The sequence below is a fragment of the Aythya fuligula genome, chromosome 7 (genome assembly GCF_009819795.1).
Source record: "Aythya fuligula isolate bAytFul2 chromosome 7, bAytFul2.pri, whole genome shotgun sequence".
NCBI lineage: Eukaryota > Metazoa > Chordata > Aves > Anseriformes > Anatidae > Aythya > Aythya fuligula.
Genome location: NC_045565.1, coordinates 19,869,413 through 19,880,319, shown reverse-complemented (window position 1 = coordinate 19,880,319; position 10,907 = coordinate 19,869,413). Strand labels below are relative to the sequence as shown.

Below are 10,907 nucleotides of genomic sequence, written 5' to 3'. Positions count from 1 at the left end.
CCAGCAAACTGCCACTAGTCAGTGGAGCTATCCAACTTTAACCAGAGAAGGATAAGTAGTTTTAATAGTCTACCCACCTCACTGGAGAATAAGTTTGAAAATTGTATGGTAATAAAAGTTCTCAAATGTAACGCAGATGGATTGGATTTAAGATGGGCAGTTGCACGCATTTGTTTTAAAACTTTGAAATAGAGGACATGTAGTGGATTCCAATTATAAAGGGAAAAGGGATTTTGGAGTGTCTTAAACACTTAAAATATACATATCCTACTCAGAAAGGCTAAGCATAATACAGAAATGTTCATCATCTTATTCTTAGAACCATGAACACTCAAGCAGAATGGAGGCATTGAGAATAAATCTCTTCCCAAGGAAGCTCTACGGCATTTAATGTGTAAAATGAGCAGCCTAAACATGAGTCATGTTCATTGTTTGGGCTGGGCTAGGAAGAAATGAGTGAGCAGATGGTGATGAAATGGGCTGGTGTGTTTAATAAGAGACTGAAGCTAATTACACCTGGAACTCTCATCAAAGGTGTGGGATCTTTCCTGGTAGACATCTGACGTGTTCTTGCAGAGAGTTTGAGTTGTATGCAAGTGGGAAGTCGACTGACTGGCAAACTAGCTACTGTTCTCAGTTACTTGTTTCCAAGTTTAGTTTTCTTACTTTTTTTTTTCTTTTTTCTTTTTTTCCCTTTCTTCACTAGTGAAATTTTCTTCTCTTTTTCTTTCCCCAACCCCCTAGTCTGTTCTGCTGCCTTCCTTTTTAGGCAACCAGAGGCTGTTATTGCAAAAATAACAAAGGAAAATGCTTCTCTCTGTTGTAACTTGTTCTGTCAGTCTCCCATAAGCTGCTGTTCTCACGTTTACCTCACTGGGTTGGGTTTCTGAAGGCAATTGTTTCATGCTACCACGCAGAAAGCACTTAAAGGAAATGTAGCTTAAGAAAGCGAGATAGTTACGTTTTAAGTTAAATATTAACCAGAATTAAACAAGCTCAAGAGCATATCAAGTGAGGTTAACTTGTTGGGCTGGTGAACAAGAAAGAACTCAAGCAGTGAAGAATAGGCATGGGAATACTCTATTCAGAGGTACGTGACCATTTTCTGCACAGTAACTGAAGCTATTGGAGCTGTGGATATACAGTAGTCCTGTAGTTGTTTTTTTTTTTTTTTTTTTTTTCCTTTCACATCCTCACATACACAGGCTTAAAACCATGGAAGTTCTTTTCCTTTGGAAATGCTGTGCTTTGGCTATTACAAATTGCAAAAGTACTGTTTGTAGGAGCAAAGAAAGTGCAATAACCAGTATAAGTGTTGTGACTTCACAAAGAAAGTATGTGTTTGTTCAACATTTTTTTGCTGTTCTGCGTTAATATCAGAGAGATTCTGAGCACTGCATAATTAAGGACTGCAAGCAGACTCCTCGGCTTCTGTTGAATACAAATAATAAAGGTAGTATCTAAGGAAACCCCCTGTCCCAGGACTGCTTTAGGAAGGTGATTTAAAAAAAAAATAATAATAAAAAATAGCTCTTTATGGGTTTATCCTCAGACTATTGTCCATTTAGCACAACTCTGGATTTCAGCATAGGTGCTACCTAGACTTACTAGTTGTTTTATAACCTTTCCATCTGTGCACTTGGAAACAAATGAAAGTTTCAGTTCTTTTTGATTGTGAATACAGTGAGTTGTACTGCTGTTTATCTTCCTGGAGATAACATCAGATAGCTGCTCCTTTAAAAGCTTACATTTTGATGCTGAAAGCCACCCTTTTATTTTTAAAAGGCTATTCAATGAAATTAAACATCTTCTCCTCTTTCAGTATTATGGAAAGCTTGAATCTGTGCATTCATATGCTGATAGGCTGAGTAGATTGAGTCTTATTCTGAAAGTATTTGTTTCCTCTTTCCAGTTCTACTACTCTGAGATAGTACCGTACAAGAAACCAGTCATCTAGCTGAATTAAAGTGGTGTTTAGAGAATGCTCAAATGCTGTCTCTATCTTCCATGCTTGTTAATTAATAATTTCATATGGTTTGTTATCCTTCCTTTAATTTTTTTTTGAGTGAGAGGTAATTTGCTTGGTAAAAGCAAATCATTTACACCTGATAAAAATCTACACAAGTGCAAATAAGAAAGTCCAAGTTTTATTTGCTGAGAAGTATGGAAGGGATAATAGTACATTCCTCAGCATCCCAAATATGATTTAGACTTTCCTGTTAAGTTCATAGCATGCCTCTGCATGAATTTTAGCACACAGGAAGACTTTGTATTGATTCAGAATATCTGGATGTTATGAAGTGACTCCATTTTTGTCTAAACAGCTGGTGTCTGATGTAACTTTGGCAATCCCTTGCAGTTCTTGAAGGAGAAGGCAATTATCACCTGAAATTATTGTTCCAGTTGCAAGACCAGCTTTACCTTTAGCTTCTTCTCTAGTGGCTGAATGCTTTGTCCTTAGTGCTTTGCCTCACACTTTTATGTCATGTTTGGTAGAATTTGCTGAATATCTGGTAGCCTACCACTACCTCAGCAAATCTAAGCAGAGGAAAATACAAGAAGCTCTGAAAACAAACCAGGAAATTCACATGTGGCAATTCATCTGAATCTGAGCAAACTACCAGGTCCTGATTTCGGACATATGACCCATAATTGAGACTATAAATAAACAATTCCATAGAGGCATTGTCCTTCTATCTGACATCTAATGTTTTTTTACTTTCACCCCTTATCTGGTGATCTTGTACTGAGTGATTTTAAACATTAAAATCCTTGTCTGTCCTATGACTACTTCTCACCTTTCCTGTAGCCTCAGATACCGAACAATGCAATCCTCTTCTAAAGGGCTCGTAAAATGTGTTTGTATAATGAGAGATTCTGATCTAGCTATAGAGCTTTTGCTTAAAAGTCCATATTCAGCTTTTCTTTGAACACCTGACTTGGGTGACCATCAGTCATTGCCATGTGTAATCCTCAACCCCAGATTTCATAATAACCATACAGGCAGGCTCTTGCACAGCATTGTGTCTGTGGCTCGTTCTTCCTGCAGAGCACTGAAAGCTCTCTGGAGATGCCAATGTCCTTGAGTGCCCCTTGGTGGCTGCTCCCAAGCTGAGTAAGCTTGCTGTCAGCCTTGTATCCACACAGCCAGGTTTTGAAGAGCTGCCAGGTCCCCCTTCTTTCACCTCCCACACAGCACGGTCCCCAGTGCCTGCCCTTTGTTCTCTTCAGTCGGGCAGAGCTGTGTGCTCTGTCCATGGAGGGTCTGAGGCAGTTCCTGGTTTGCCCCGATCCTGCAGCAGGGAAAGGGCGCCCCTGGTGAGGGTGGGATGAGTTTGGTGTTGGGATTCTGTGTTCTCTGGCCTTCTATCATATGTTTTGTGCAGCTGCTAGGTTCTGGTGTGCAGCTTGTGTCAGTGTAGGTGGTGCTGCAGGAGGGTGCGAGCAGAGGTGAGGGGATTTGCTGTGAGACTTTTCAAAGAGGTGCTCACTTCGTCTTTACCTGAGCTCAAATTGTTGGTCCTGCTCCCTGCCTTTCAGACCTGGAGCTCTTGTTTGTATCTTGTTTGTGCTTTGTGTAAAGCCTTGTCTCCTCTGCTACGGTGAAGAGCAGGACTAGGCCTCTGCTGAGCTCTCTGGGGTGCTCAGGTCACTGGGAGCTGACAAGTAATGTGGTGTAGGGGAGAGCCATGGACTACAAACCTCTCCAGAAACTGAGCTCAGTTCCCACTGATACTTTCCTCAGGTTTTTTTTTTTTTTTTTTTTTTTTTTTTTCTCTCTCTGGGAGCACTGGCCTTAGTATCTCATGTGCCTAAAGAGAGGCCATAGACTTATATCTGTCCTCCAGTTGGCAGTGCATCTATAACAAGGAAACTGTGGTGGTTCTCCTGGCTGTTATACCCTTCCGGGCAAGAGCAACAGCTATTTGAGACTTCTGCTGTCATAGTCCTGCACTTCTCCACAGCTGAGTCAGTCTCAGTCCAAGTTGTGAATCTTGGATTTTTCTGATACTGCCTTCCAGTTGCTCTGAGTATGCATCTTGTGAGTTTTTTTCCCTCTTATGCATGATGGACAGCTAACAGTAATAGAGTAACCATAACATCAGAAGCTGCTTGTTTAGCTGCGCCACTACTGAGACAGGCTTCCTACACTGTGGAAATCTGGGTGAGGGCTTCCTGACTTACAGTCTCCTTGCTTTTCTGTAGACATGAAATGTGTTTTCTAGGGCTTAACATGGAATCTACTGTCTGTACATTACATTGTCAGAACTCTGTAGTTGCCTCAGTGCTCTTTGTTTGTTTAGACTGTGATAAAGGATAAGAAATAATAAATAAATAATAAAATAATAAATAAATGTATTATTAAATATATTATTGAATCAAAATATTATTAAAATAATAAATAAATAAATAAATAATGAATTATAAATAATAAATCCATAAATAAAATGATAAAGGATAAGAAAGAAAAACTGTAGGTAATATTTAAAGAAAAGACCTGTTTGAAAATATAAATAAGGTGAATGTTTTTTAATGTGAGAAAAATTAAGCTAACAACTGGAGGGGGTGGGGAAGTGGCTCAGTGTTCAGGGCTAGGTCTTGTAGCATATTTAGACTGTGATAAAGGGAAGATGAGAAGGAAAAACTGCTGGTGATATTTAGAAATGCCCTATCCTGGAAAATGATGAAGAACCCCGGTACAGAAGAAGAAAGAAAAGAAAGAAAACTCTTCCTTTTGAATGGAGAACTTCAAATGTTACCAGTCTGCCAGACTTCCCACTGTTGGGCTGTGTTAGGATACTAGAAACTCAAAGCATTCTTGTTATTCTCAGCTTCATTTGCTGTGTGTCATCTCTTACCACCATCTTCTGGAAGTCACCTAGAATTACAACCTCTGTCAGAAATGCTTGGCAGTTTCGTAGCATGTGCAAGTAAAAGCCAGGATGGGCAGTACAAATGTCTTAGTGAATCATATTGGTTGATGAATATTATCTTCTCTTTTCAGCCCATTTGCCAAGCAGCGTATAATAATGATTTCAATGAAGTTCAGCTCCTTTTGGATAAAAACAGCAATTACGTGAATATCCAGGACAGCTTTGGTGGAGATACCCCTTTAATTTGTGCATGCAAACAGGGAAACAACAGAATAGTTAGCTATCTTCTAAAAAGAAATGCTGATGTCAACCTCAGAAACAAGGTAAGTGGCCACAGACTCGCCCTTTGCACTGACTGCTCTTTAAGACTCTTGGAGTACATGTGTGTGAACATTGCCAGTACTTCCAAACCTTACTTTTGTTTCCAGCTGAGGCATGTCTAACCCCTAAATTGTAATTCAATAAACCTTTATGTTTCTTTTTATCTCCTCACTTATTTTCCCGACTTGCCAATGCACACAGGATACAATAAACATTGCCAACCTGAAATTCTTTCTATGTTCATGATCCCAGGTTAGGTAATAGTGCATGGCATCCCCAGTATATTCTGCCTGCAGCAATTTGCATTTGTCCTACACTCCAGCTTATTTCTGTTCCTTCTGTTCCTCTGTTTTTGGTTTTTTTTTTTTTTTTTTTTTTTTATTCACCCTAGTAAAAAGGAAGTTCTGAAGGACAGCCTGTCCATTTTTCTTACAGCATGTCCATTTTGGGCCATGATGTAACACCATAACCTAGTTTGTAAGACTCCAGTTTGAGGAACTGTAGGGTGTTTAACATGAGTGTTCTTTAACACCCAAGTCAACAGCTCTGCCCTTTACTAGCTCTGGTACATGCAATACTCAAAGATTTTGAAACTCTGTTCTCACTGAGAGTCTGCTAGGGGTCTTGCTATTTCCTCTGTGTGTATCTCTACGTGACATTGAGCTCTTATAAGTCTCTGCAGCCAAGTTTGCAGACATACTTTTGGAATCCTTTGGATCCCACATCCTTCTTTCATGTGGAGTCCAGTTTTCACGGGTCTTTACAAGTTAAATGTGCTACCACTTGAAAGAAGCAAAATGCATGTGCCAGTTTCTGCTTGAAAATCAGAGAACTATTTATAGTAGATAACCTGGGGAAAAAAAAAAAAAAAAAAGATTGTGAAATATAAAAGGATTGAGTATTGTCAGTATTAAACAAATATAATCAGATCAGTGAATCTGATACTAATCAGAGTTATTTTGTATTTAGAAGGACCGCACTTGTCTGCATTATGCTGTGAGAAAACGGTTTACCTTCCTTGACTATGTGCTCATCATAATACTCATGCCAGTTTTGCTTATTGGATATCTTCTCATGGTGAGTCTGGAGGAAAGCAGAAAAGCCTCGATATCTTTACATTTCCCCTTATAACCTTTCTTATGGTGATATTTTAGGCCAGGAATGCTTACGGAATGCTCTCTTTGAAACAAGAACTAATGGAGAGCAATGGAAGAAGCAGTGTTTTTGCTACAAGTGTAACTGTTGAAGGGGCAGAATTGTATCACTGCATCAGTTTGGCATTTGTAGAAGCCAGACAATTTTATTATTGTTATTATTTTTTAAGGAAAAAGAGTATCTGCCAACATCTACTTAATCATGTATGCAGATGAACTGTCTCACTGTGTTATTCTTTTCCTTGCACCAAACAGATCTCAAAAACTAAGCAGAATGAAAACCTGATCAAGATGTTGCTTAGGGCTGGAGCTGATGTTAATGCTACAGACTTTGTAAGTGGGATTATACAAACGTAAATATGGCTCATATGCATAAAATGTTACTAAAAGCAAACTTCAGAGTCTTCTGGCTATAAAATACTGCTTCCAGAGTAGGACCAGGGACTGAACTGATTTTGATGTAAAAGGAAGATTCAGTTTTTCACATTGACACTTTGGCAGGAGTTTTGTAATGTACACAGCTAATTCTCCACTGACAGCTCAGTGCAGCTTTCTGATCAAGCTTATTATTTTCTTAGCTTTAGAGCCAGAACAACTGTTGTTACAAACACAGCATCTAAAAACCAATGTGATGTTGTTGGATGTGCACTTTTACTTTTTACTTTAGACTATTATAATTGACTATCTGCTTCTTCACTGCTGTGGTATGTACCCCTGGAGGGAATGATTTTCTGTTTTTTTTGTTTGTTTGTTTGTTTGTTTTAACTTTGTCAGTCCCTTTCTGACCAAAGTCTCTTAGAAGAGAATCCAGGCCAGCTGGGTCAAAATGCTGATGTATTAAATACCTGATCCTATAAAGATTCTAGTAATATAAGGATCTGGGTTTATCATCATTTAAGAGTTCTTGGACTGGAGTAGATACGTGGGCAAAGGTCATGTCCCAGTGCTAGACCCTGTGTCTTTTCTTGGTTTTCAGAGTGCATTGATCTACCACGTGTAATGTCTGTGTTGACTAGTCTCGTTGGGTGTGGCAAAGAGCTACTCTCCTCTAAGGTAGAAAAGGAGAAACCACAATTTCACCAGCAATCAAATTATAAAACACTTAAGCAATACTGTTTGCTCAAACTTAAGACATAGTTGTTGAGCAAAAGATTATGGAATCTTTTGAAATAAGTAAAGAACTATTGGCTTCCTGATAAAAGGTATCAGATTTGTTTTAGCAACTACATCTGAGGAGAGGAACGATTTTTTATTTTCCTGTTGCTCTCATGAGAATGTATTTTACTGTGTTGTGCATTGGGAAATGAGATACGTTTTTAATGCATTTAGTTATTAGGGGAAAAATGATAAGGCATAGAGTAAAATTGATAGAATTAACAAAGATCTAATAAAGAAGTGATAAAAATAAAATTCTTCTGCTACTGTTTCCCTTCAGTCTGGTAGCACAGCCCTTCACTATGCTTGTGAAATGAAAAACCAGACAGTCATTCCTCTGCTTCTTGAAGCTAATGCAGATGCCTCTGTAAAGAATCAGGTAAGACAGTGGAGTTAATAACTGTATTTCCTTATCAAGAGGGTGAATAATTACGTTGTAGGCCTTGGTTGGTGTACAGCAGTTAAAAAAACAAAACAAAACAAAACAAAAAAAGACAACAAAAGGTGCACAGCTTCTTGGCATCAGACTTGTTTGCTGTGGGGGTATAATACAATATTTGCCCCTTTGCCTTCATTGGCAAGACCAACTTTAAAATCCACATTCTTCACTGTCAGATTTCTTCCATTCAAAACTGCCTAGATGTTCAGTGGATTGGCAGATCTCTTAGCTGTCTTTAGAATACCTCAGCCTAACTCATAGCTGTGATACATTTGTTCCTAAGATGCAGGCTGCAGGGAAGTATTAAGAGCCCTCCTAGGTGCTTTGTTGAGCACCATTCTTCTGAAAGGAGCTAAGTCAAGCAGCTGCTGTCCTCAGAGAAGCTCAAACATTGTCCCAAGAGATATTGGGAATACCTGTACTGCTCAGCTGAGATGAGCGAACTTCTGCCTGTATAGATCTTGAAATCAGCTCTGCAGTGTCTTTGGACATTAGCCCCAGGAAACAGTGGATTGGCTATCACTACCTAAGTGGGGGCAAGGACTCTGTCCCTGACTTTAGCAAGACTAGTATTAGACCTGGTATGTTGGTATTTATCATATTACAATGTATTTCATCTGTTTCTTTCAGGATGGGGAGACTCCTTTAGATATTGCGAGAAGATTACAGTTCAGCAACATTGAAAGCATGCTAAGGAAAACTTCCTAGTGCTGGATGGGGTGCTATCAAGGACTCTTGAACATGCAGAAAATTACCCCATTTGGCAATCCACCTCTCACAACTGCAGGAGTCCTGCGGAGGACTGCGGTCTGGTACTTGATAGAGTTTTGGTCCAAATCGACCTGTTCTTTGCTGCAGACTTTGACTGTTTTTTATGTGACTTGTCAGTACCCCCAAGGCTGTGTGGGTTGAAAGGAGTTCATTTGCTTCTACTAAGCTGTGAATGACTACAATAATGGTCAAAACATTGCCCTTCGCATCTGCTCCCCCAGTTTTACTGCTTGACTTGCACAGACAAGCAAGTCAATGGTAAGACTTCTGTAAACCTAAACATTGCACATGATTGGCAGCTGATGGAGTAATAAAATATCCTTTAGTGTGTGTTACTGGTTCTTTAGGGGATATGCTTGACAACTGAACAGTATACCACAGCAGCTTATATAAGGTCTGGCACCCTTCCTCTTAGTATTTCTTTTCCATCAATGGAAATGACTTGTCAAACAGATCTCTCTGTTCTACCTCCTTCCATCTCTGCTACAAATTTCACACACCTTGTTGCTGTGAGGGAAGTTTTATCTTCTCTTTTCTCAGATAAGAAAGAGCAAGAAGAGATTAAGTTGTTGAAGTCCACAAACAAAGCCAGTTCCCAGGTTGCTTTAATGCATTAATAAATAACAATGAAAATATGTTAGTCTCAGAAGAGAAGCAAGTGTCTAGACTGACTACCTTTCCAATATAAACAGTTTACTAATAGAAAATAAATCAATAATTGAAATGCTGATGATGGGAGCCAGATGTGTCATTCCCAGGGGACTAGACAGGATAGTATGTTTTTAAAAGTGGTGCACACAGCAGAGGATGCACATACCAAAACAATAATAATAAATTCATGTTTCTTCTCTTGCATATATGAAGGCAGTAGAAAACCAGCAGTCGTAAATGATTTGTAAATGTGGCCTGGCACTTTGCGATTTAATAACGTACTAGTAAAGCGGAATCTCTCCTTTCAAACACTGCTGTATCTTGCTTCCTTGGTCTAATGGATCTTTGTTTTTATTGGCAGTTTTGACCATTTTCTGTAAGCTGTCATAAGTTTAGAAAATAAGTGCCATGATCAACGCTGCTAAGGCCTCTAGACTATATGTATGAGCAAGTTAGCATGTGTTTTCCGTGTTGCAGAAAGCCGGTGTATTTTTCAGTGTACTTGTCCTATTGGATACTGATTCCAGCTGCAGAGGGTCTTGATTGAGCAATATGGGGTCAAGGCCCCACGCAGAAACACCTGGGAAATAAACTACCCTGTCTGAGCCTATAGCTATATATAATATATATATAGTGGCTATACCATTTTGGGTATAGCCTGGGGACAGTATCTACCAGATCAACTTGTAGGTCAGTAGATATGAGGCACTTGTTTGGATAGCATGGATTTAGTATGGATTTAGCTGCTATCTCTTTGGGCTGGAAGGGAAAACTGTTGACTGTTTTCCTATACTGAAGAAATTTTGTGAATACAGAATGATCAAGACACAGTATTATGTAAAAGTCAAAGCTGAAAGCCCAGAGTGCTTTCAGCAACTCAATTGACAGTGTCAAGAATACTATATGGGGAGGAAGCTGTATTGCTTGGAGTGCAGCTTGCCTGATGCATCTGCATCTCCTCATTCCTCAGCTGCCACTTATGGTCTTTTTTTTTGGGGTGTTTAGAGTGTATGAACAAAGCCTTGGGTGATGTGTGATCATAGAAGGCAGTAGGAAACTGGGATGAGTCCAAAAAGAAAAGGCTGACACAGTTCTTCTGAGGTTGCTTTCCTTGGTATTTGGAAGTCATTGATTGTCTCCTCAGACTCTTATGAGTTAAAATAATCCTGTTGGTCATGACAATGTTGGTAAACATGAAGAGGGAAAAAAGAAAAAAAAAAAAAGCTAAGCTCTCTGGCAAGTGGATAAATTATTTAATTTAAATAAAGGTGAGTTGTTCTTTAACAGACAGATGAGCAAATCCCATTTTTGTGTCTTCATGGGATAATGGTGCTGTGGGATACATAAGATACAAAAGAAAATCAGTCTTGTACAAATAAAAGCTGTCTAAATTAAGTGATCCCTGAAGAGTAGGCCCAAATATATTTGTGTTTTCAGTTTTCATTCCCATACACATTAACCTTCTTAGGAAGATGATGGTCACAACAACATAATGTAAAACCTCAGACTTTGTGGAAAGCAAGAAACAAACAAGTACATGTG

General features: G+C 39.1%; 1 protein-coding gene across 1 annotated transcript; it reads left to right on the top strand.

Annotated features, from left to right (window-relative positions):
- The first annotated feature begins 1,069 nt into the window (after positions 1-1,069).
- On the top strand, positions 1,070-8,651 carry ANKRD22 (ankyrin repeat domain 22). Its single transcript, XM_032190710.1, has 6 exons — positions 1,070-1,090; positions 5,006-5,197; positions 6,165-6,272; positions 6,605-6,682; positions 7,785-7,883; positions 8,574-8,651. Exons 1-6 carry the CDS (start codon positions 1,070-1,072, stop codon positions 8,649-8,651), a joined length of 576 nt encoding a protein of 191 aa, XP_032046601.1.
- Positions 8,652-10,907: the final 2,256 nt, after the last annotated feature.

Coding starts and splice junctions, on each gene's coding strand:
- ANKRD22 (XM_032190710.1), top strand. CDS start 1,070: ATGGGAATACTCTATTCAGAG. Junction 6,683..7,784: donor ATGTTAATGCTACAGACTTT/GTAAGTGGGATT, acceptor GTTTCCCTTCAG/TCTGGTAGCACAGCCCTTCA. Junction 7,884..8,573: donor ATGCCTCTGTAAAGAATCAG/GTAAGACAGTGG, acceptor TGTTTCTTTCAG/GATGGGGAGACTCCTTTAGA.